The sequence below is a fragment of the Amblyomma mixtum genome, chromosome 2, assembly GCF_055824585.1.
Source record: "Amblyomma mixtum isolate Tamu chromosome 2, ASM5582458v1, whole genome shotgun sequence".
NCBI classification, from domain to species: Eukaryota; Metazoa; Arthropoda; class Arachnida; order Ixodida; family Ixodidae; genus Amblyomma; species Amblyomma mixtum.
The window spans coordinates 28,416,107-28,442,577 of NC_143013.1; the positions used below are offsets into that span (position 1 = coordinate 28,416,107).

The window sequence follows — 26,471 nt, forward strand, 5'->3', positions numbered from 1 at the left end:
TGCTAATTGCGCCAAAGTTGAGCCCATTTATAGCGAACATGACGGTCACATGGATTTCCTTCATTGCATCCGATGTTCGTAGTAAGTGGACTCCCCGCATAACAGCCAAAAAATGCTAATTGCGCCAAAAGTGGCACTTCTTTCTTAAAAACTGTATCATGCACGTTTATTTCTTCAAAGCAAACCCTAGTGTGATGCTTTCCAGGCTCTCCAGGGCTGTCATGTTCTTTTCGCCGAGACTCTCACTGCCAACAATGAGCTTTAGCGACGGGATAACACTAATCCTGGTCGAAACATCCACAGCAGCTCGTGGCAGGTCAGCCACATCAATCAGATTCCCAGCAGTAAAGGAGTGCTCATACTTCACGCGCAATGGCTTCGTCAGGGCAAGGCTCTACAATGTTGTCGTCCGCATGAACATACCGTATTTACTCGCATAATAGGCGCACTTTTTTTCCAGAAAATCCGGCTCAAAGTTCGGGGTGCGCCTATTACGCGGGGTAAAATTTCCGGAAATTTTTCGACTCGCAAAATTGAACACACCGCGTAAACGCACTCGTGTACGGGCCGCACCCCGTTTTCGCGAAGAAAATGTTAAAAAAAAAAAAAGTCCGCGTAAGGGCCGCACCGAAACTTTCGGAATGCACGCGCCGAGGCCTCCGCGATCGGCTCCGGCTGCGCGCAACGGGCGCTTGATCGCGGAGGCCACACACGCGCACAGGAGCTTCCAGACGCCGCCCACGAAGGGCGCCCAAGGCCAAGCTTATCATCATCATCGTTTTCCTCCGCCGCGAGCTTTCGCCATCTAATCGCCATTAGCATCTCCAGCTCGTTTTTTTTGTTGTTGTTGTTGTTGTTGCTGTCAAGTGCCGGGATTTGCGGTAGCACGATAGTTATCGTGGTTTATGGCTTTGCCGCGGAGCGTTGATGTTTTAGCTCGACGGGCAAGCACCTTAACAGCTACACGGCTGGTAGGTCGGAAAATACGACGTGGCCGAGAAGTGCGGCAGTTGCGACTGCGGCGTCCCTAAATTTTCGTACGCGACTCCAAGCGCCGAGGTTTTCGTGGGCTTAAGTCGGGAACGTTTCCGGCTGGAGATGAAGCTTTCCAAACAAAAGTTTAAAGTGAGCATCCCTGAAAACTGTGTGCGGCTGTTCTACGCGATGTCGTTGTACGTGCTGTGGGTCCGCAGCAGCTGCGACGGTAGCAGCACTAGTAGGGACTAGTAGTCAGGTCAGCAAAAACTTTGTTAAAATGAAGATTGGGAAGCGGGGGGTGGCGAGGCGTCGGCTTGCAATCGTGTAAATACAGTACTGATCACAGTGCCAAGTTCGGGGTGTGCCTATTATGCGCGGAAATAAAAAAAATCTGATTTTTCGCGCCCTAACTAGGGATGCGCCTATTATGCGAGTGCGCCTATTACGCGAGTAAATACGGTAATCATCTGAGGCAACATCCCGCCAACTATGCATCAAAGATGGGTTGCACAAATCTGCATGCTTCTGATCATGTGCGTCTTCGACAGCAGCATTTATCATTCCTGGGCCTATGCAGCAATTAAAGTAGCGCATCACACGTGCCAGCTGCATTATCTGCTATCTGGGCTTGCCCTGAAGTTGTAGCAGTACGAAAGGTGAAGCCCTTCAGGTGAAGCCGACTGGGCAAGCAACACATACCAGCGAGGCCAGCAAGGCATTGAAACGTTTCAAATCGCTACCGTTACTTGACCTATGACCACGCACAGCAGCTTCGCTTTTGACATTGCCAGTGTCATGTCCAATGCGCATCTGCTTTCATATGGGATGCTTCGCCCAGCCAGCGCACAGGCGGGAAAAGATTGAACTTATAGGCCATTGGCACGTGCTTGGCTGGTGGTTACCTACAGTTTCAATTTTGCCTTTTTCTTACTCTTTTGGGTTGACATGTTCTGTCCGAGAGGCGTCGCGGAGGCTGAGAGGTGCTCTTCCGTCTCCGTGCCAAGCTGACAGCGGGAGTTTTTCAACTTCCTTGGCAAGTTTACAGCACTTCCTCGTTCACTACAACCGAGTGGTGCGGGCACAGTTGTTTGTGGTACCCGAGACAAATTTTCAATGCCTCAATGCATATGTTGATGGTAGTACCGCACTCGTTCATAATGAGCGAGCATTAGTTATATCTGTGACCATTATAAGTGGACTCTACTCTATATACAGTGGATCCCAGATATATCTAACGAAGTAACAGCAGCCTGGGAAGCTTTGAAAACCAGTGTACCACTACTCCAGTCCACGCGAGCCCATGGAACACCCTTCTTTGTGCAAATCTGATCATTAGCCCGCGGTGGCAGCATGCAGGAGCATCCCTCACAGTATGCTCCTGTTCTGCGATTTGGTGTTGGAGCTCTTGACTCCATTAACCAGTGAACATTTGTCACAACTGTGAAGGCAGTACCTGGACTATGAGAGAGTTGGGCGATCTGAAGCCTTCCTCAGTGCATTTCCGGCCATAATAGGTCAGTAGGGGACACAGATGCTCCAGCCAGTTGTGCAGGTTTCCCTGATATGGCTCTGTAAGCAAATGGAAAACATGAATGTTTCAAGTAAACCAGTAAACAGACACATGAAAAAGAAAAAAAAAACTCCCCAGAAGACCAAAGAAAACTTTCAGTAGAATCAGTAATGAGAGCAATAAATGGTAGTGCAATATCTTTAGAACATCTATTTCCTTTCTTTTATGCCATTAGGCTTTTTTTGTGAGGTCAGCTTTTATGTAAGGACAGCTGACTATGGCCCAAGAAATTACTAATCACTTACCCAATGCTGTAACGTTTGGACTCAGTACCTTAAAGGGATGGTCTACAGACTTTTATCACCCATACTTCATTGCATCAATCGAAAGCTCCTTCCCCAAATAAACAAATTCCTGGCTATGGCACTGAGAAACAGGGCAGACAAATTTAAAGCCCAACTTTTTGATATGGCAGTCTTGTTTTCTCAACGGTAGACGGCGTGTGCAAACCATGGCACTGAGGACATAATATAAAGTTAAAGAGGACACAGATATATAAAGCAAGAAATGATGACAAGTTGCAAGAGAAAAAAAAGTAAGATGGCTGAAGTATCTTCCAGCAAAAATAACAAAAATAATACTATGTACTGTGCAATCTTATTCATAAAGTTTATATCAACTCCAAGTGATGTAGCGGATTACTTGGAGAGCCGCGAAGTTTTAACATAGCATGGTGCCACTGGCCGCTTTGGCTTGACTTTTTTGGCTAATTTAAAACATAAATTCCTGCCAAAACCTCGAGTTCTGGCCGTGCTAGTGTCATCATAGAGAAAGATCTACAAGCTTATGCCAATGTTCTTACACTCATCTCCAGCAGTAGACTGTTCCTTTAAGGTGCTGCATTTCTTGCATAATGAATGCACTTCTTTGTAAAAAAAAAAAAAAAAAAAAATGGTGCAAATTTGGTAAGTGCATTTTGCACACAAGGTGAAATGCACACTGTCATGAATAAGCAATGTTTAAAATTTTAATGATTAATGCAGGGGATGCATTCATTTCGTGAGTGCATTTGTTATGCAAGTAAATACAATAAAATGACCCACAAATAAACTGCACTGAAGTTGCATACTAGTTTGCTAGCTTAAATAATGTGACTGCGCTCAAAAGCACCAACGTGTGCTTGTGCACTTGTATGACAGTGAAGGCTCACAAATTTTAACTTACCATTTCAAATCCGCGTCAAATAAATAAAGCGGAAAAAAACAAACCAGCGACAAGTAGATTACCAATGCTACCAGTAGTTCTACAAGTATGACTGAAATTTTCTTTTAGTTGTGTAGCCTGTGCTGACAGTAAGTGTGCTTGGTGCCAAATGGGCCCATTTATTCCACGTGCACAGGCTTAATGAGACCCCTAGCCTCCTCTGCAAGTCATCTGCTGTGATGATGATCACAAGCACTTCAGGAACCAACCTTGCAATAAATGAAAGCTACAACTTGAATTGTATTATTACTACCTTCTACATACAGAAAGACAGCACTGACTCTTGAGTGCAGAACAGCATTTAAAGAATATTTACATAATGCCCACTTCTGAATGTGTGCAGAACATTTCATCTGGACAAGTGCTCCATTCACTGCAAACTCTGAACACATCCTTCAATTCCAACTTGGAACAACTGAACTTAATTGTTTATACCCAAGCTAGGCAAAATTATTGGAAGCTGACTGCGTCAACAATGCCATTTTCCTTGAGACAACTTCTACGAGCCCAACACTACCAAGACTAAAGACACTCATTCTGACATGTAGCCCATAACACTAGCGCCTAAAGCATTAGCAGCTAACACGTAAATAAGAAAAATTAAAACCGCAACACGTTATGTTACAAAAGTAGCTTGCTATACACTTCTGGTTACTCCCAACGAAAGGTCCTAACCTTTCTCAGTCCCTTGATGCACCATAAGCATCTTCACCATGGAGGCCGCTATGGCACTCAGTACGAGAACCAGTCTTGGGTGGTGTGACATGATGCCCGCATGCAAGACATGAAGCACGGTGCCCACGCTTTCGGCCCAGTCAGATGCCTTAGACGTGGAGTCACTGCCAAAAAAAAAGCAAAACAGAAGACAGTTCTTTGGATGTTAACAAGAGGCACGTGTGCATGCTACTTACGGTGCAGCTAAACAGACGTACGTTTTAAAAGGGACGCTGAGAAAAAAACTGAAGCTGGCCTGTATTACCACGCTCTAAAAAAAAAAGAAGAAAAAGACGCCATGCACTTTTACTGAAAACCTAGCTTTTATAAACTAGGTAACGTCAAGAAATTAAATGCAGATATCACTGCCATTGGCTGTTTTCACAAGCATTCTGGCAAAAGGGCTAACACTGCGCATATTTAACACAATTCGTGCAAAGCGTCTTCTTAAGTTCAACACGTCGGTGTGGTACATCCTTATTTATTTATTTATTTATTTATAAATACTGCGGATGTATGTTATGTCCTTTACTCACAGGGCCAAAAGCTGAGTAAAACTGTGTGCACAAACCTGCTCCAGTGCTTCAGCAGAACAAGATACAATTCACCAAGTAGAACGCTGATCTTGTGATTCGCCAGAACTTCCTGTGCAGTCGGAAAAATAAGACAAAGACACTCCATTAATTAACAATGCAAGCAACTGATCATTGTTCCACAATTATCCCTCTCAGATGCTGCGTCCACACTCGTTAGCGTGACGTAAACCCTTTCAAATCCTCGTATATACAACGTCCTCTAATGTGAATGCATAAAATGTACCAAGACATCAAAAAATGCTTAGAAACACATAAAGTCAAGCACACAAAACGAATACATAGAATCGTTTTTAAAATGAACACCTTTGTGTTTCACGGTATCTGTGACACGACTCCAGTGAGCGTGCTTTCAACTGCTTATATTGCAAGCACGGGTGCTTCAAAGTGCATTTAAAGTGCCTAAATTGTCCCGATTTGTTTACATAACGACTTTATATGATAAGGATCAGTCAAAAGAAGTATAATTAAGACACTGAAAACAGTTCCGAGTCACAACTCAGAACTGTTTGATGTAATGTTATGTCGGTTCGAACAACCCTAATGTATTGCATTTCTGTACCATTTCTGTATCATTTCTGTATATGATTTAGTGTGTATTATTATTTTATTATCTGTATATATTTACAAGAACTGTTTATGATGCGTCTGTTTTGTAAGCGATGGCAAAGACAGCCTTTTGTTGTTGTATAATGCAATACCGCTCCTGCTGCTGTACCCAGGCGAGGACAAGACCCAGCCAGGAGGTTTAGCACCTCCTTTTGTCTTGCCTCGTGGGCAATACCTGTATGTTGCCCGAAGGAGAAATAAACAAAAAAAAAAACTTGGATATATTAGGACCCAGCAAAAACTGCACAATTAATCATCAGAGAAGGCCGGAATTTTATCTGTGGATTGTTGGCATGCTTTTTACAAAAACTGACAACCTGAGAAATTTTCCTGTGTCGTATAATAATTAGTGCTCGAGGGGGTTATGGACGAATTTTCAGAAAATCAGGATTTTCCTGAGAATATTTCAGGAAGCAAGAAAGCCTCATTTCACAGACTCTCACCATTTTAGCGCAGGAATGCTTAGAATACAATGCCCTGCATAAAATGCAACTATGGATTTATACCACTTTATACAATTTATACCGCTTTTGAAGTCAGCATTTTAAATATTGTTGCCTTTCTTTTTTTACTGATGAAAAGTATGTTTGTCACAACACATGTAGATAGTTTATATGGAGATGGACATGGACAATGTTTTCAAGTTTTTTTTTTCTTCTCCTGCTTGAAAGACATGGTTGGATTTTGTGCTCATGCGGCAGATAGTGAAAATAAAAGACAGCACTTCAGCACTTCTGGAATACCGGTTTTGTTCGATGCTTCCAGCGTTTGCTTAGTACTGTTCAGTTCGCACGCATAAAGGAGTCAGGCAAAAATTCCTGTTAAGTAAACCAAACTTCTCATGCATTATTTTTGTAGAATTTCCACTTAGTCAGTGCTAAATCACCGCAAATGTACATGACTCTCTAGATGCTGGCAACAAATGGATCTAGCAGCAAAAAAGACATGCCCAGCTCAACTCGTACCCACAGCGTAATCTTTGCCCCTCAAAGTAATCATGCAAATTTCAGAACCACCAAGCAGCTCACATCAGTGATCAAGATGGACAACAGATCTTCCAGGACGCAATTCTTGCCAGCCGACGAAAGCTGCACGTGATGGCACTGGAAGAGAGAAGGAATGCAATGCTTTCGGTGCGTCGATAAAATCACTGCTGCAAGCGTACTGGAAAAGTGCAGCAAATCAATTTTACCTCAGACAGAGTCACGCAGAGATTGCGCCATCCCGAAAGCAGCACAAAGCTCTCAGCAACAGGGTTTGGCAGCTCACTAACATCCGTAATGCTCACAGCCGAGGTGTCCAGGGTGCCACTGCCAGGATGCTTAGTCAGGCTATTCGTCACCAGCTGAAAGAAGAGAGCAAGATGGAAACTATAGTGTGCATGAAAGAGTACAGTCCATGAATCCCATGATGCAATTCATCCCAAGATGAGAAAACGGCTTTAGAAGTAATTGTGCCCACAGACGACCTGTAAAATGGGCGGTCGCCAGTAAAGCTGTCACAATGAAAAAGCAAGCAAAGTAAAATGAAAATGAAATTTCAAATACCACTGCAGTTGCAGCAGTTTACAAAGCTTTAACTGTTGGAATTCAATTTACAACAACATGACAGCAAGATGATGCAAGTTGCACCTCTATGCAAATCCATTCACTAATATGCAACAATGAATGATGCAGGCAGAATCCATTGTGTAAATACTAAAGACATTTAGCCAGTCTGAACAGAAGTACGCAACCCCCGTGACACAAAATGATGTGGACTTATGTAATCACACGGAGGATCTTACATGGGTTGTCAGTGTAGAGAATGAAAGTATACTGTCAGCTAGAAGCGGACAATTTGAAGTGAAGGGGTGTGCAAGCATTCGAAGTTTCGAATTCGAATCGAATATGTTTGATATTTGGTTCATATTCATATTCGAGAAATTGATGTTTGAGAATTTCCTAATATTTACAAATTCCTGAATATTCACCAGGGATCATGTACCGCGCCGACTTTCTTAATTTCAAACGTGGCAAAACCACAATATCTCGGCAAATTACCCAACGATTGAGTTTGAAGAGCCAGGAGAGCAATACAAAGCTCCTGTTCACCTTCTTCTCCGTTGTTTATCGATTAAACCGATCACACTCAGATGCCGCTGGGCTTGACCTCGTGCGAAATTTTGCAAGTGGGTTTTCTTACATGCGACACCTGAAGAAACAAGTACTTGCTTCGAAAATCACTGGAAAGTGCGCTGCTTTTTTTTTTTACCCATGATGTGTTACACACTTAGCCACACCCTTGTCCTGTCGCCTCAATAAATAATTCTCTTGGCTTGAGTTCCACCTTGGTCAGCTATAATACACAGGAAAGCCAACTTGCAGAATTCTGCATGAGGCTCCCAAAGAGACGAGTTGCAGCAAAAGGGCAAGCAATCGTGTGAAAATCCCGCCTATTGCATGGTGCATTGTAACCTGTGCACCTCTCGAGTGGGTGCAACAGCAGACATGACAAGGATCGGAGGGCCCCTGGTGCTAGGTTGAAAAATAGCCTCGCCCCGTAGTTTCAGTTTCCGAGTTTCGCCACTCGCCTGTGGCAACAGCAGCTGTTGGCCCGTGCATTCATCGCTCATCCAAACCCAGCTCCGTGCCACTTTCGGACGCAGTCTGGCGCATCTCTGGTTTTTTCCTTTTTTCGTTTTAGTGGCAGTCTCACTCTTCTGACCATTTGAAAACTATTTTCGAAGTCTCACCCCACATGGTTTGCTTGCTCTGCATGTTGTTGAAACGTAGCCAAAATAAGAATTAACCGCTCTTATGTGTATGACTGTTTGAACTGCACACCCATTCCCTTGTTCAGAACCAAGTTTACCAGCTGAAAGCAGTGTTCTCAGCAGGAAACAACCACCAGTTTATTGTACACAATGACCATCAATCTCTCGGGCTGTCATGCAAGGTGACACTCAAAGGCTTACCTTAGACCAAGCCTTGATTTGACCTGTTTGCTTAGCCTTCTCAAGGACAGCTTTCAGATTGGGGTCAAGTTCACTCCTGAGTAAGATACAAAAAAATACAGACAAAAAAAATTTCCCCTTGTGCAAAGTACACGCTAGTGACACTAAAAAAAAATATATGAGAAAGCAAGGTAGGAAGTCCTTTCCATATGAATACAGTCGATTTTGGATATATTCAACTTAAAAAGGTCGCGAAATAGTTCCATATATCAATAGTTTGATGCATAAAACATGGAAATAGATAAGCTATTTGTAACTTGAAGAAACAATACAGTGCATGCATACTGTAGGTGCACTTCCCGCATCGACGTGCCACTTTCTGGTGTACTGACAGCGACCGCTCGCTAGGTGTTGTGGGGCCTAACCTGCTATGCACCGAAGCCACCGCCTATCATAAGAGCTCTAATCCTGTTACCAATATATACTATAAATCGAAAAATCTCTCAGTAAAACTAAGGTAACGTTGTTTTCTGAAACGTTTTCGGTAGCGAAGCATGACAGGCATGGGCCGCCACTAGCCCTCGGTCAGCCACTAGGTTGGCTTCACCGCATGGAGATCGATGTATCGAATGTTGGCTGTACCTCATGACAGCAGTGTCGCGTGAAAAATGAGTACAAGGCCAAAGGCTACCCTCAAACATACCGTACATTCAATCAATCAATCAATCAGGTTTATTTTCACATCAAGGATGTGGGGAGCGGGGACAAAAAGCCTATAGAGGCTTGACGGAGGTCCCCGCCCCCTACAGCAACTACATTGTGCACAAAAACCCACAATCACACAACGGTACATTATATGTTATGCCTGTGACATATTTAAAACAAAAGCACATTGCATCGAAAATGAACACGTTCAGGGCATCAAAAAACACATAACCATCAAACATATCACGTAAAGAGGGAAGGCATAAAAGCAGGCTGAGTTAGTACACTAAAGAAAGAAACTATACGCTGTTACTCTTCACTAATTACAGTTTTTCACAAATTGTTTAAAATGGACGGGATATTATAGGACAGCATTTGTCTGCCGTAGTTAGTTCGCGTTCGCGGTAAATACCAGTTGTCTCCGATGCGCGTATTGTAGGGGCGTTCTCTGCATGTTAGTCTAGACAAATCAGCGAGTAATGCAGTTCCTTGATTAATATTTGATGTGTACTTTTTGCACAGCAGGACAGAGTACAATTGCACAATAGGTACAATGTGTAATGCCTCAAAGACAGGTTTGGTGTGTGCATCATTTGGAATGTTGTTAATTGCACGAACTGCTTTTTTCTGTAGTACATGGAGTTTTGTAATATTGGAGACAGTGGTTGTACCCCAGACTAAGAAACAATAAGTTATAACACTGGTGAACAAAGGGTCGTACAAAAGTTTTTTTATGCATTGTGGACAGTAGTACTGAAACTTGGACAGGATACCTACTACTCTTGAAATTTTGGCAGCTGTATTATCAACATGAACATCCCAAGATAAGTTCTCGTGGAATGTGACACCAAGGCTTTTAACGGAAGAGGAGACGTGTATTTTTGATGAACCGATTGATAGCGTTAACTCAGAAACAGACTTATTACGGGGTCTAAAAAGCACAGCTTTTGTTTTGCTTATATTGATATTCAGCGAATTGGAAAGTGACCAGTGGTGTAGCGAACGTAGGCACCTCGTAGCATTTACTTCCAGACTCGATACACATGGTGCCCTGAAAAATAGGCTGGTGACGCGGGTTCACAGTGCCAGTGCTTCCGGCAGATGTATAAGCCCCATGCGCGAAAAGTTATTGCAAGAATTCTGTTAGAAGTGCCACCTGTAGGAGCATGGCGCGCAGTTTGGTATATCGAATTTTCCACTCAACGCAAGTTCGGCAAATGCGAACAAAAGCGCTATACTGTCCCACACGATATTCAAGGGGAAGTTATGAATACAGTCAAGTCCACTTATAACAATACTGGTTATAACAATATATCGGATATAACAATGGTCAGTCATGGCACCATCAGCTTTGCCATGTGTTCTATGGTAAAATAAACTGCTTATAGCAATGCTGTCCAGGCACATTACTGGTTATAACAATTAAATCTGGTAATTGAGTGTCAACCATTATAGAAAAAAAAACAAGGAAATGCTACAACCACACCAGCAAAACCATGCTTACAACACAAAAGTGTGCACGTGTGGGGCCGACCAATGGACTAAGCTGGCGCAGCAATGCCACGATAGCAAAAGAGGCAGGCGTCATCACGTCAAGAGAGCTGCTGCATTGCTGCATTGGCTACGCACACCCCAAATCAGTCTGTGTAGTGCGCGTGCATGCAGCCAGCGCCGGTTTTTTCTCGTGTCAGCTGTCACCGCACCCTTTGTTCTGCATGCTTCTTGAATTTCCCATAACAATGATTCCTGTGACGTGGAGGTGCGTGAAGCTCCTGGTGGCGCAGTGATGGCAGTGCTTTGGTCATCAGTGAACATTGTTCCGGTTTCCTGAAGTTCGAATTAACAAGCTTTTACAGGCATTAGAACAATCAAATCCCTCCAGGTCCTTCCTGTCAATAAATTCTCTAAAGTTTGTCATCTTTTATTTTTTTCGGCACAACCCTGTTATAACAATTATTGGTTATAACAATGGTATTTCCATGGCACTTGAATATTGTTATAAGTGGGTTTGACTGTATTCAATGATATATCCAGGACTGGCTGTATACCACTTGTGTGTACAGCTTAAAGGAGCATGGAAACCAAATTTTTGGTTCTGTGTTTTATTATTCGGGACAGTGCATATAACAGTATAGTACACTACATTGATCATCACTTGTAATAAGTCTATGCCTTGTAAATACTAATTTATAGTTAAATTTCTTCTCATATTTCTTTGGTATTGGTTAAAACAAACTAGGCCTATGATGTCAAAGATAACCCAGGTCACTCAAGGCAAAATAAAACTATGGTATAACCACCAGTCTGTCATTTTTAATTCAGAGCAACTCTAATGCCAGCCTGCCTCACGAGTAAAAATGACAATAAATGAAGACATAGCTAAGCTATCTCTGTTTTGTATACCTCGCATTACCTGAACTGAACTTTGAAGTCATAATAAGCAATCAGCTGTTGAAATAAAAAAAAAATGATAAAAAACTTGGCTGTGATTCAACCCGGCTGAACCTAGTAAGAGAAGCGAAAAGTTCAGCTAGTCATGTTTTTTTTTTTACTGTAACGCAGCGAGTCTCCGAGCTATATCAGCCGGATGATCCAACTCTGCTTGCCTTCGATTGCAAATCGTTTGCCGCAAGGGCCCAGAACAGTGTTCAGCTATGATGTCGTCTAGCGAGGCTTTGCCAAAGAGTCACTTTTTATTTTGTCCCTCTCCACTCCGAGCACGTGATTCTGCGAGCGGTGGCATAGGCATTACTCAAGGTGAGCGAAGCACATAATATGATGTCACAGACACACCTCCAACCCTCCTCTTGGTTGAAGGTCAGTGTCAAGCGGTTTTGACCTTGAGCTTTGCGTGCGGAGAGTAGAGCTTTTCGCTCGACATATTCAACCATAAATCTAAATCACTTACCAGCCATAGGCGATTTCCACATGAATCATTACAAAAAAAAAATAAAGAGGAACAAGTTGGCAAGCTACACCAAAACGCGAACTTGTTAATGATAAGAACACCAGCAAAAAATGGCAAAGTCAGGGACACTCACTTGGACTGGTACAGCTCCAGGGCAAGTGTCTTGAAAATGAAAGCCACCAGCCGGCACTCCTGATTTGCGACAGTCTCTTCCATCAAGGGGAAGCAAACAAGGCCCCAGAATGACTTGCTGCAAAAGCATGACAAGCACAGTCTTGGGATAGGCCACAGTGACCAAGCAAAGAGTCTTGCCTTCCACGTTCAGTCCGTCCCCATTACATGCACCTTTTCACTGAGATCAATCATTGACAGTGATTTTGTTTTAAGCTCATGGGCAACTTGGCCAAAGAGTGCCATGGCTGACATGTCTTTGGTCTGCATTAAGCTACGCCAAAGATCCATTTCCCAAACATTTCGCCCATGAGAAGCCAAGCAGCAGGCTGAGGGGAAAGCTTGTATTCACTGGAAAGCAATGCGTGTTGGCACCACAGGGGATTGAAACCAACAGTCCAGCAGATGAGGCTGGTGGTGAGAGCAGTAGGCCTAGTGGTCAATGTCGGAACCAGCCTTTACGTCAACAATGTGATGTTGGTAGGCAGAGAAAAAAATACAAAAGGAGGTTTGACGGGAATGTGCCCCCACTGAGTTCCCTCTCAGTTGGAATCAGTTCTTCAGTATGAGCAGCCAAAGTACACCAGTGCAGACTAAAGGGTGCTAGTTGTGATGAGCAACACGATGTAACAGTTTCACTCAAGGCAAACCGGTCATTTACAAAGGCTCTGCAGTTCACTTTTTGACACCACTGATCCATCTGCTCTAGTTCATAACAGACGCAATAAAGGGTCTTGGCGACAACCAGCAACAATCATGCCTGAACAATTTGCCCTCGGCTTTGCACAAGCTTGCTGTAGTGTTTTGTAAGTTAGAATAGAATGAAAATATAAGTGTGAACAATGGCTGGCAACAAATGCTGAACAGCCTAGCAACAGTTAAAGAAAAAGGCTGCAAAACCTAGCAAGACCAGCACTGCCAACTTACTCTCTGCGCAGCAGTTCCGTGGCACGCAGCTGGTGGCAGGCCCACAGGCTGTGGATGAACTCTATGGACGAGCAGTGCAGGTCTGCTGGGCAGAAGTGTTTGCCCTGGAAAGCAGCATGCCGATGATCCAGAGCGAATTTCATAAAGTATATCAACCAAGCGGCAATCCTAATGAATGACACCTTTAAGTACACACTCATGACAAATTTCCCAAACATGCTGCATTCGAGAACAACTGCTGTGCCAAAAAGTTCTGCAAAACAAGTGCACACCTCTTGCTTTGTCTTGAGAATCTTCAGGACTTCGCCCAAGCACAGACCTAATCCTGAGGAGCTCTATGCAAGAAAAAAAGAAAAAAAAAATGAATTAAAACCTTGTCTTGGTGAAGCAAAAAGGCATAGCTACATGATTTTGACTGTTAATAAAGCAGGCTATTCAAAGGTGTTAGCAGCAGAGGGTATGTGGAAAGTGAAGAAATTCAACCCAAAGTACATTTGTGCTGAATACTGCCAAACAGCACAATACAAGCTCGTTAATTCGACTTCAAGGGACTGGAAAAAAATGTCTTAATTATCTCAAAGTTCAAATTACCGAATGACCCTGGAAAAAATCTGTTAACGGCTTGCCTCACAATAAATGTATATAGTGAAAGACTGGGCAATGTGTGCCTGCTTTCGACGTAAGAATGGCGCAGCAATGACTATTTCTCATGTTTACATCAATGCTTTAGTGCATGCGCACTGTCGGGAGCGTCAAAACGGAGCCACTCTAAAACCTTAAGGGCGTCCCCGGCATCTTTCACGGTGCAACGCGGCGGACCTCCACTATCACTGCGTCACACTCCTCACAAGCCGCACAGTTGCATGTGAGGAGGATTCACTGCACAAACAGTGAACAGCATGTGAGGAGCACACAGTTTTGGTGCACTGGCAGAATGGAACGGAACCACACAGACGGAAACAAAGGAAGCTCACAGCGGCACCGAAGCGAGGACAAAGAAAAAAAGGCTTGGTGGAAGAAAACACCAGCGATTTGCCAATTATCATCCGAAATGTCAGTTGGCTATGTTATACTGGTTGGTTGAGCCATTGTTGATGCAGGCTGGCACGATGCTCAGAAAAACGAAACCGAAACTAAGCGGTCAGACTGTTCTCGGAGACAGGGCCATCCTTTTGTGGTCACGCCTGCCATCACACGCCGTTATCAGCGGTGTTCTAGCGCCTCTGCTGCATGGAACACAGGTTCTGATTAGGGCTATTTCGATGATCTCTTGCCACACCAGCCATGCTTGGACGTGGCCTGCCTACGGAGCCCTTCGAATTAACCGGTGTGAGACCTGTAGTGTCCAAACTAGCAAACATACGACATCACAGACTGACAGGAGTGTTGGCCGAGGTCAGGCCGGCAGTTTGAGTTATCCAGATTTCTGAATTAACAAAAGTCGAATCAAGAGCTTTAACTGCAGTAAAAAAGTAGTATGTTATGTTGAGTGCCAACTACCAGTAATTTTACATGCCTCTCTCTTCTCCTTACCTCTCCTTCCTTCTGTCCTTCAGTGCAGTTTCCCTGCAATGCCCAGATAATGAAAATGTCGCATAAAAGCCATAATTTCAATGTTAATGACCCCTACATTGCAGAGGGGACCTTTATTAGAAAAAACATGACTGCTACACAATTAAGGTCGGCAAAGTAAAAATGAATTCTTAAAATTTTCAGAGCAATGACACTGTGCACACATACTCAATAGAAAAATTCAACATCATTCCATCACCTACTAATGTAGCAGTATGCATGCTGAAATATTACGATGTTCTACAGGCTGGGTTAGCTTTTGCAATGAGTGGTCTTAAGACTGGTCTCCTGCACCTCTTGCAGTTTTCCTTCAACTCTGCTGTGACAATATAACCCCGCTATAGTAAACTCGGATATAGTAAAAACTCAGATGTAGTAAAGTAAAACTGCGGTCCCATTTTGGCTTCCATAGAAGACTGTATACTTTTTTTTTTTTCGTTTCAAGTAAAGATTTTTTTTGCAAGAAACGGCTATAGTAATTAGTGCCTGGCCGTGCTGATGTACTTCCCGCGGAATGACGACATCGTGGCACGCTCAATGTCTAGGATCGCGAGGCCAACATTCGGAGGCAAATGTATACTCAAAACAATAAAACGGCGCTCTTTACGATGGCTTCACCACCACGCTCGATAGCTGTGCGGAGAAGCCAACTTTTTAAAACCCTTACAGCCGTGAGGCAAAGCGCGCAGCGCGTACATAAAGCTGGCTATGAATGCAGAATGAAGGCAGTGTGGGTCGCCGGGAAAGGAAAGGCAGTAAAGGTGAAGTGATAAGTTAGGAAGAAAAGGGTAACGTTTGCAGGAGGCGCAGCAGCACTGCGTGGGCGGTTTTGCTGCGCTTCACATGGAATCAAACTGCCGTTATATTGTAGCTGTGTTGTATTCGTGCAAATGAGATCCATCCACAAGCTAAATAAAACTGAAAACATGAAAACTGAAAATAAATAATTTATCACATAAAGGGATGATACGGGCAGAATGGAAGGTATTTATGAGTGTCTCTTTATAAGTCAACACTTTGTGTCTAGTGCGCTGCCAATTAGTTACCAGAGAGCATCCTCATAGCTCTCTGATATGTTACAGACCCTGATAAAAGATTTTTGTTGGCCTGAGTTACTTTGCTACAGAGGGGTTGTACTGTATACATGTTGTCAAATGTAATTTATGCAATGCTGTGAGGGTCTGACACATTTATAGGAGCAAAATGAAAACAGTAGTAGCTATATTTATGGTTTGTATAACAATGACAAGCCAAGTGCTGCAGGGTTAACAAGCCACACCAACTGGCCCCTGAACACGCACTGTTAAATTTCATCTCTAGACATCACCGACACACACACACTGCCTGCAACGAACCAGTGAAGAGGAAGGTGGTGGTGCCGTTGAGGAAGTGGAGCCAAGAAGCAGCTGGAACAAGCCGGGCTGGGTGCGTGTGCAGACTGCCAGCAGCTGCAGAAGGGCCACCTTCAGGCGCACGTCCTCTGTCTGCTTGCTGAGCCGCAGCAGCAGCTGGTCGCGGAAGCTCTCAGCATCGCGGCCCAGGCAGGCCAAAAGGGACATCGGGTACAGCTGCAACAGGAAATGCACAAGACAGACTGATCGGCTGACTGCCTTTCTCCCTTCCTGCCACACAACGAATGAATCGAGGAATACATAAATAACTAAACAAATCTACAGAAAATTCTAATTCTCCAAAAGAAAGCTATCAGGATTATCGCAGGTGCCAGTTTTACTGCCCATACGGCTGAATTGTTTATTAAGTATGAAGTAATTCGTGTAAATATTTTTCTTGAGTACCGCCTATTATACTATCTCAAATTTTCTTCACCATCAATATGTAATTTTTTGCTTAATATCCCATAGAAAAGTATGTTCAAACCCGATCAACTGCAAAATGGACACTTCCACGCGCTAGAACTAATTATGGTAAACAAGCACTTAATTTTCTTATACCTAATGTTCTAAACAGCTACGAATCTAACCAGCTTAGCATGTATAACCTCCGACCACATGATTTAAAAGTGTACTTTGCAAATAATATTCCATAACTTCTTTTCATATATTGTAGTTTGTGTATGTATCGGTGTCCTTTTCCCATTTGTCATCAACCCAGCAGTGTGTATAAATTTCAAATGCATTTGTTCAGTTTTAATTGTTTTTTCTAGTTTCAAACTACATCTCTGTGTAGCAATCCGCTCAATCGTAAATATTATAAATTCTTTCTATAGTGTGCTCGTATGCGACCTGCCACCGTTGTATGTATGTGTTTATCTTAATTATTATTTTGTAATGGCTCTTAGATGAGCCACAGGCATTTTCAAGCTATTTTCTTTAGCTTTTGGCCTGTGGCTCATTCTAAAGAATGTGCACATTTGTGAAATAAAGTTTGGATTCAATTCAATTCAAATAAAAATAAAATCACACCCTTTCTCTGTTAGGAATTATTAACTCTGTTTCAAAGCTAGCTAGGGTGACTTCAAGGGATGTTTCTGTCATTGAAGTCTTCCCTGTCAGTTGCAGCTTAAAAATACAATTTCTAGGTTCCAACAAAAGAGGATTGCATAAGATTAAAGGGACCGCCCCAAGAATAGTGCAGAAGCGCACACGTGTGCCCAAAGTTCGCCTGCTCCATGCGCCCACCTCCTTTGCTGCTGCCTCCCTTCTATCGACAGCTGCTCAGGCGGATGGAGAGTCACTGCAGGACATTTAGTACCCCTGTGACATGGGCAATTTCAATGCCCATTGAGTCGATGGACATTGAACTCAATGGGGATCGGTCGGTGCCACATGGCGGTCTTCAATGACCATTGAACTCAATGGACATCAACTCAATGGAGATTCACGAATGGCCATTGAAATCTCAAGGGAAATTGAGGACAACCTCGCACTCATCATATATTGAAAAAATTGAAAAAACAAACAAACATAAAAACTCGAAACAAACAAAAATATCTTTTTAATTAATTGCAAAGTTTTAGAGTACATCAGCAAGTTCATGAACTAATTTTTTTTTTCGGTAGTCAAAATGACAGCTCCGCAGAATGTCCTGCAGTCAGGTGTAAACAAACTGATGCCATTCTTGATGTGTGGGATCGCGGCGATTCACTTTGCTTCTCATTTTTCCACCTCATAGTTCACTCTGTGAAAACAGAAATCAAGAAGTTTCCCGCAGTGCTGCTACGATAGTGCGAAAGACTGTCACAGATCTGTGGCAGCTTCCCCAGTAAAAAGTGAACGCCCCTGCAACAAAGTGCGCATCGCTGCCCATCGTTGCCCTGCCGCCATCACTGTCTCTAGGTTATGCCAAACTGTCAAGTATTTGAATAACTTTTTCCAAAAAAAGCTGCATTACCGCGTGGCCTTACGAAGGTGTGATAAGTGCGAAGTCACCCTTGCCTAAGGAGAGATTCCACCGTTCATGTGAATACTGCTTTAGACAGCCCTTACAGTTGTTTCAGCGTATTTACCTCCCCTACATCTCCCGTAACCAAAAAAACGTGAAATGGCTTGCCCACCTTGGCAATGCGTTTCAACAATTGGACAGCCAAGGTGCAGAGACGTGGATCGAAGCGCAGGTACAGGAAGCGCCCCACGGCGACAGTCAGGGACGGAGCGCCACCTGCTGTCTGGCTGGGGGACACGAGCAGACGCTGCTCCAGCGGGGAGCCCGCACCAGAGCCCAGCAGCAGCAGCCGGTTAAGCAGCGAGAAGCACAGTCGCACGGACAACAGCAGCTCTTCAGAGTGGCGACTGCAGCATGAGTGGGGGGGGGGAGGGGTGCACCACATGAACAGTGTTGGGTTCATGGCAACAGAAGAAAAAAAAAAGCTGAGGCTTAGCTAAGGTTAAGCCTAGTCAGATGCGAAGCATATTGATGGCTAGGCTTGGTAATACATGGCTTTCCTTGGCTGAATACTTGGTCATTTTAATACAACCACTAGAAGCCTTCGTCGTGGGGGAAGACAACGGCATGGCTACAGCGGAACGCCGACTAACCCCAAGACGTGCGTTGGGTGAGCGCCTGGATTGCCACGGAAGCCGCGTCCGCCTGCCAGGTGGAGCGAGCGTTTCACCTACACCGAGTGTGAACGCGCGTTCGAAATGCGCGGGAGTGTGACGTCACCATACCACGTGATTCACACGGCGTGCAACCGCAGCAACGGCACAAGTTGGAGCCCCGTCTCTCATCTGTCGTGACGTCATTGTGTCACGTGGTGTGACGTCATGTATCACGTGATTTGGAGGCGCATAACCACGGTGAAGGGCTGAAGTGGTAGCTAAAGTAGTATGCTTCGCATAAAAAAAGCTGACAAACATTTACACAATGCTGCGTAATGCAAGAGAACCCAGCAACAGCTGTTATATTGTGCTACATGTGTGATAAAAGCAATGCCAATACAGCAGAATCTCGATGGCACAATCCCGGTTGATACAAATTTTGGGATGATACGAATTCGTAAAATGCTGGGGCCAGAGCAATGGGCAGAAATTCGGATGTTACGAACGACCTCCCGCCCCACCGCGGTTGATATGAACTTGCTAGCCGCAACTGCACCCTCAGGCAGCATGTATACTACATCGCCGACATCACTATCGCCAGTTGCTCGGTACGCACCAAAAGCAGTGAGTGGTAGCGTGTAACCAGCACAGCGTCGATGTTGAGAGTCAGCAGTGGCGTGTGGCTGAGAGTAAACCCTGTCAGCCGAAAACAGATTTGAGTAAATTATGCATATGAATTTTGTTCGCCTTGGATGATACGAACATTTTTCATGATGCCATGATATTCGTATGATTGAGATTCTACTGCAAAATGAACCAATGTTGTACACGTAACATATCATAACAGCTATCCAGCGTCTCTGCTACCCTCTCCTACCCCTTACCACCTCCTCCCCACTGTCTCCCCCACATGCCTTCACTATGCGGACATTCTACACTGTTGTGGTCCATGGTCTAGTGCCATTAACAGCTATCACTGCAAAAAGAGAAGGTTATAGGCCACTCATTCCTTCATAAACAACAAGCAGGCCTGACACACCTCAGCGCAACCCAAAAGCAATGTTCCCACTTTCTCAAACCTAAGAACGCCATCGTTTCAGCTTTGTCCTTTGCGGGGCAAAGGACTCTGCCATAAATCTCCAATCTGCCTTTTTCGCAAGACGTAGCGTCCTCTGAGGAGTGCACGGAAATTTGTCTGCTATCCAGAAGACTGGCTGAAAACAAATACACATGAGCGACGCAGATGCCATCCGCTTCCATTAGGTGCCTAAAGCAGCACTATCTGTCACTTATGAACTGTGTATATGTGCAGTAGTTTCAACCAGTGGAGGGCGGCAGACAGCCCAGGGTGAGAGGCACACATGTGCGGAGCGACTGCGTGAGAAAGGCGAATTAACTTTGTCCCGTGCGAGCTGTGGCCATCGTGGCCCCACAAACTTCCCAACTTTCGTTCGATATCAGGAACGAAATCATGACAAATCCTTCAGTGTTTACTAACTTGCGCCAGCCCAGTACAACTCAGTATAACATTCGAAAGAATTTCTTTAGATTACCCGCCATAAGAACGAGCTATGGTACACAAACAATGTCATATTTAATCCCTAATTTTATGAATACACACCCACCTTTTCTTGACATATCACAGCAATGTAGAGCACTCAAAACCTTCAAAAATGCCTTCCGAACCTACATACTGTCCAACTCAAAGCTTTAAGCATACATGTTTTGATAACCAACTAAACTTTTTATTGGATGTTATTTATTTTAATGTTGTTACATTAGCACTTGTATAATGCTGTAATCCTTTGTACTTTTCTATGCACTGTAAGGGTGACAGGGCCCTCGTCAGGCAGAGAACATCTGCCTTTTGCTCTGTCATCCTAGACCGCCTGTGTCTGAAAGAATGTTACAAATAAATAAAATAAAACCTCGTCTGCCAACCTGACTCCCTGCCGCCCCTGTTACATTACTGTTTTCCTGGAATCCAATCTATTACCTAAATGACCATTGCTTATCTGCTCTCCATGCTCACCTTCCTTCAAATTCCATTGCTCGTGCAACAGATTCCTCAGCGGACACAATCAGTCGAAGCAGGGCAGGACAGGATTCGCCATGGAGCAAACTGTACACACAGAGCTCGGTACTCCTGCAGTAAAAGCGAAGCCAAATTAAAAGTAATGAACAAAAGAGTCGATAACATGACCAGAATAGAGTGCAGTCTGCTCTTCAAGATAACAAAAGTCTCTCTATGCCACAAACGTGCGTAAGCTACAGGTCAGAGGTGCTACTAATCTCTTCGGCATGCCATAAAGAACACAAAGGCAAACACAGTGGGGTGGTGATAGGAGGAACTGCTCAGTGTTGACCAAAGCATGAATATAGTGGAAAAACAAAAGTTGCAAAGCGTCACCAACTGACTGCCCAGCTAATAGGCGGCCCCACCATCTGCCTACAGAGATTTGCCACTGGGCATGACCGGATTTGGCTCTGAAGTTTCGCAGCTGGTAGGATTAAAGAACTCCTTATTTCTGTAGCTACAAAGGCGACAAAACTGGTTGGTAAAATATCTATTATGCTGCATGCAAAGGTGTTCAAACAAGGCAACATCAGCTATGATAGTTTATTATTTCCCTGAGGGAAGCACTTTGTTAGCTTCACTTAACACCAAGCCTTGTGAATCTGCAATGGCACCAAAGATATAACTAAAATACAGTCGTCGCAAGTCACTTTTGGAGCTGGAGGCAGTCACCTGACAGCATCCGCCTTGAAGTTTGCTGAGACGGTGAGCACGCGGTGAAAAATGAACAGGCAGCGATGCCCGATTGTGTCCCTGTCTTGCACTCGATTGTAAGGCCACTTGTGGAATGTGGGGAAGATGTCTTGCAGCACCACGGCCAGGCATGCAAGAAAATCTTCGTCGACAGTCTCCACAAAGGTCTGCAAATGAGAAAAAGTCAAGTGAAACAAAGGACATCCTTTGGGAGGAAGAGTCACACAGGTGAAAGGTTGAATTTAAAAACAACCCCAATGGTTACAGCAATGTAATGCAAAATCCAGTGACAGCTAGTGCACTAGTGGCATGTAGTGAAGTTGCCAGTCAAAAATGCATCTTGCAGTATACAGTGGCAAGCAGTTACTAATGTTGTGAAGTCACAACAGAACCACAGACGATCACACTCAGAGCAAGCCGTGAAAACCGAGACAGTACCTATCGGAGGTTATTGCCTGACAAGAAATACTTTTGACTTAGCCAATATTTTAAGGTATGCGAGTCCTGAGTTAATGTGGGTTTACTGTACCAACTATTGAGCATGCAAGTTCTCGCGTCTACATAGCCATCAAATAAAAAAAAAAAAATCAGCTCCATGATTGACTTCAATGCCTCTGAGCACTAGGTTCAAAATAAAGTGGCAAATTCTGTTTAGCTGCGAGCTAGGTATATTGTGGCTAGCTAAGTAAGTGGTTCTAGACACCTTCAGGAAGCCAACAAGCAGAACCAAGTCTCAGAAGACAGGAGCGCAGAGGTACCTCAGCAACAGCAGCAAGCAGGCTCAGAAAGGCCAGGCACACAGGGTGGTCCCCAATGACCCTCTCCTGAGAGGCCATGGCTTGACTCAGAACGTTGTCCGTGACCATGTAACCTCTGTGAAAACAGGTGTACTTTTATCAGTGCATGTAAGCCAGGCAGAGTAAAACCTGACTACAACAACCCCATCCCGACAGCAGACACAAAAAATGGCTGAGGCTTAACTTGGTTAAGCCTGGAGAATGCGAAGCATCATCGTGTCGCGTAATTTGGAGGCGCACAACCACAGCGACGGCGCGAGGTGGGCCCCCGTTTCTCCACTGTCGTGACGTCATCGTGTCACGTGGTGTGACGTCATGTATCACGTGATTTGGAGGCGCACAACCACAGCGACGGCGCGAGGTGGGCCACCGTTTCTCCACTGTCGTGACGTCATCATGTCACGTGGTGTGACGTCATGTATCACGTGATTTGGAGGCGCACAACCACAGCGACGGCGCGAGGTGGGGCCCCGTTTCTCCACTGTCGTGACGTCATCATGTCACGTGGTGTGACGTGATGTATCACGTGATTTGGAGGCGCACAACCACAGCGACAGCGCGAGGTGGGCCCCCGTTTCTCCACTCTCATGACGTCATCGTGTCACGTGGTGTGACGTCATGTATCACGTGATTTGGAGGCGCACAACCACAGCGACGGCGCGAGGTGGGCCCCCGTTTTTCCAGTCGTGACGTCATCGTGTCACGTGGTGTGACGTCATGTATCACGTGATTTGGAGGCGCACAACCACAGCGACGGCGCGAGGTGGGCCCCCATTTTTCCAGTCGTGACGTCATCGTGTCACGTGGTGTGACGTCATGTATCACGTGATTTGGAGGCGCATAACCACGGTGAAGGGCTGAAGTGGTAGCTAAAGTAGTATGCTTGGCATAAAACATTACGCATGCACTGGACAATCGCACTGGAGTTGTTTGTCGCCTCTCACTTAAGAATGACAACAGGAAGTGCACTCACTTGACAAGCTCTTCGACAGACTTTGGCTGCGTGCTAAGCGCAGGCAGCAGGCCAGTGAGAACCAGGCGCTTCCAGGTTATCTTGGGCTTGGTTCCAGCCAGTATGGCCACCACCCGAAGGCACTCTCCCAGCAGCTCAATGGGAGGGTGGCTCAGCAGCAACAGCCTGGGCACAAAACGACAACAGCCTTGTGTGTCGGAACATTGCTCCAGGGCACACCATTTGCTGCTTCTGAGAGTTTTCGACACTGCGCCCATGCAGCCCTAGAGCACAACGTACCTGCTTTTAAGCATTCTTTAGGCTTTCAGCATGATCATTAGTGTGTATATATCCCTTTCAGGTGCCATTTTTTGTTTTCACTGAAATCAATTATTTTTTCACCTAAGTAGTACATTCAGGCCTCAAGAAAGGGAATGTGTAAGTTTTCGATCGTGAAAGACCAGCAGGTCAGTTCTTACAACGATGTGGAGAATTCCGTACAAAGTGTCAGATTTGTTAGAAATAATAATATCAAAACGTTCTCGTGTGTCAGGTAAACGCCCTAGGGATCGTGGAATCGCTTTGTGTTTGGAAGATTCACATCACGCTCGAAATTGAGCAAAAACAATCGATGTTTTCACTCGCGGCAAAATCTTTCTGCACAAAAACGGCGGACAAAGTGCTACCTAGCTCACTCTTATGTGAAATAATATTTACTGCATTCGCTACATGGTACAAAAAAGCAACTTATTTGCAACAACAAGGGTACTCAATTTGACTGAAATAATGAAATCACTGTTAAGTGCTCCATTTTCTCAGAAAAAGCTGCAAGTTTGCCGCTTACACAATTGTGTACAAAGTGCCTGAAAGGGATATACCTCATATGGCGTAGATAACAAATACCAGAAATGCCGCACAAAACCAAACTGCACCCCCCCCCCACCCCTTCCCCAATCCCCCACTGACCAACTACAGCCTGTTCAAATAGAAACTGTAAAAGGTGCCACACTGCATGCAATGGGGCTACCTGTATAGTGCTTTGCACACGTACTTGGAGCCCCGGCTCATCCCACAGACCAAAGGATTTAGAGCAGCGGAAGATGTCAGATCTACCCCTGGATCTCCATTATGCTTTCCTTCAGATCGGGTCCCTTTAGCTCCCAAAATTCAACAAAGCGGTGAACCAACCTATGTAGTGCAACGAAGAGACCTTCGATCAGGTGAGCCAGCAAGTCTTCCAGTGATGATTCCGACTCCAGGAGGCTACGAATGAGACGAGCAATGTGCAGCAGCCTTTGCAGCCAGCCCTTATCGGAGTCACCTGTTAGCAAAATGCAAAGCAAAATGTATTCCTATGATTACCATAAGTGTCATGCGTTACAGACTCATCTACAACTCACTGGGTCAGGCTAACTTTCAATCATGCAACTTCAACTTAAAATTCGTGCCACTACATGGAACATTTGTTGAAAAAATCTTGGTCAGGTTCTCATCGCCACAGTGGAAGAAGAAGGATTTGCAAAGCTGGATACTAGCTGGTAAACAATAAACTGAACAATAAATGAAGAGCACAATGCTCTATACGAGTTGTGTAAAAAAAAATAAAGCACGCCAATTGTGTGATACATGCTGTTTAGTATATTTACTACTGTTGTTATTGCATTAATTTTGTTGCCTCGGGTGCTATAGCCTCTATAAGTACTGGTTGTCTTTAGCCGTACTACAACAACTTCTTAAAAGTCTCAAAATAAACAAAGAATACAAATCGAACAACCTGAAGGAAAGAAGCAGAGTGAATACCTGATCCAAAATACACAACCCACGTACTGCTTATTCACATAAAGGTGCTTCCATTATTTGCTCAGTTTGATCAGCACTGATCTGCACAATGTTTATGTGGAAAATGAATATTTCATAGCTTGGGAAAAAAAATTTAAAAGATGTGTTTGGTTAATGGCTTATGGGGGAGTTTAACATCCCAAAGCGACTCAGGCTATGAGGGACACCATAGTAAAGGGCTCTGGAAATTTTGACTGCCTGAGGTTCTTTAACGTGCAGTGACATCGCACAGTACATGGGCCTCTAGCATTTCGCCTACATCAAAATGCAAGCACCACAGCCAGGATCGAACCTGCGTCTTTCTAAAGATGTGTGCTTCCGGCATTGGTCAACTAGCCGTTTGATATTTCTTAGCTTAAATGTGTCAAGCAATGACTACAATGGCAAAGATAAAGACAATCACAAGAAATTACTGAACACTCCTTGTAATAAAATTTTAATTAACTTTGATGAGTGCCTTTGGTAAAGTACAGTTAAAGGTTATGTACAGGCTTCCTGGTAACTCACAATTATCACTGCCTTTTGTCTAACAGCCCAAACAAGTATGTCAGCACACACACGCAGGCAGGTTATGAACAGATGGTCGGCTTACCTGGCTTTGAAAGTTCACACAGGATGACTTGCCACCCATTAACCTGTGTATGCCACCGAACAAATTTGCAACCTGCAATTGAGCGTAACCAGCAAGTAAAATGTAATAAGACGTCTCTAAGCAGTTAACACTTAGAAACACAGGGCCAACTTTCGCCTCTCTCACCTCCAAATTCAAGCACAGTCCCAGAGGTTCCAAGTGGGATGAGCACAGAACCTGCAGATTAAAAAGGAGGCAATGCTGTCCTTCACTGAAGCAATCATGTTTTTCCTGGGTTTGCAAAAGCAAGAGCATTTGGCATGAACATCACCAGCAACATAATGAAGATAAGCGAAGAAAAAGTAAAACAGAAAATTAGGAGTGTGCAAATATAAAAAACTTCAAATAGCATTTGAACAATATTTGCTATTATGCTACTGTTACTGCACCACTATCTTTCATATTTTTACTAGGACCACCTCACTATGCAATTGCTAGCTGAATAGGCCTCAAAAAGCAAACTTCCTGAAATTTTGAATTTCTACCTGACACACCTTACATTTTTTTTATCTCTGAAACATTTTAATTGGCTTCCTTGCAGCAGGATGACATATCTCCTACTATGACTGTTCACAACCTACAAACTGCAAGTATACATA

At 44.2% G+C, this 26,471-nt stretch overlaps 1 protein-coding gene across 3 annotated transcripts in view; it reads right to left on the bottom strand.

Moving 5' to 3' along the window:
- Nup188 (nuclear pore complex protein Nup188) overlaps nt 1–26,471 on the bottom strand; it is a 74,322-nt gene that overhangs the window by 19,938 nt on the left and 27,913 nt on the right. For 2 of the 3 annotated variants that reach the window (XM_089570980.1, XM_089570982.1), the window contains 19 exons: nt 25,999–26,049; nt 25,834–25,905; nt 24,591–24,723; nt 23,424–23,588; nt 22,412–22,526; nt 21,633–21,820; nt 20,916–21,029; nt 18,400–18,634; nt 16,241–16,453; nt 14,847–14,879; nt 13,586–13,648; nt 13,314–13,417; nt 12,349–12,465; nt 8,624–8,699; nt 6,860–7,012; nt 6,696–6,770; nt 5,037–5,110; nt 4,427–4,590; nt 2,432–2,547 (listed from right to left, as the gene is read on the bottom strand). In XM_089570980.1, coding sequence (XP_089427106.1) covers nt 2,432–2,547; nt 4,427–4,590; nt 5,037–5,110; nt 6,696–6,770; nt 6,860–7,012; nt 8,624–8,699; nt 12,349–12,465; nt 13,314–13,417; nt 13,586–13,648; nt 14,847–14,879; nt 16,241–16,453; nt 18,400–18,634; nt 20,916–21,029; nt 21,633–21,820; nt 22,412–22,526; nt 23,424–23,588; nt 24,591–24,723; nt 25,834–25,905; nt 25,999–26,049 — 2,261 coding nt within the window. The remainder of the gene's footprint in view (nt 1–2,431; nt 2,548–4,426; nt 4,591–5,036; nt 5,111–6,695; nt 6,771–6,859; nt 7,013–8,623; nt 8,700–12,348; nt 12,466–13,313; nt 13,418–13,585; nt 13,649–14,846; nt 14,880–16,240; nt 16,454–18,399; nt 18,635–20,915; nt 21,030–21,632; nt 21,821–22,411; nt 22,527–23,423; nt 23,589–24,590; nt 24,724–25,833; nt 25,906–25,998; nt 26,050–26,471) is intronic. The other variant, XM_089570981.1, reaches the window with a different exon arrangement.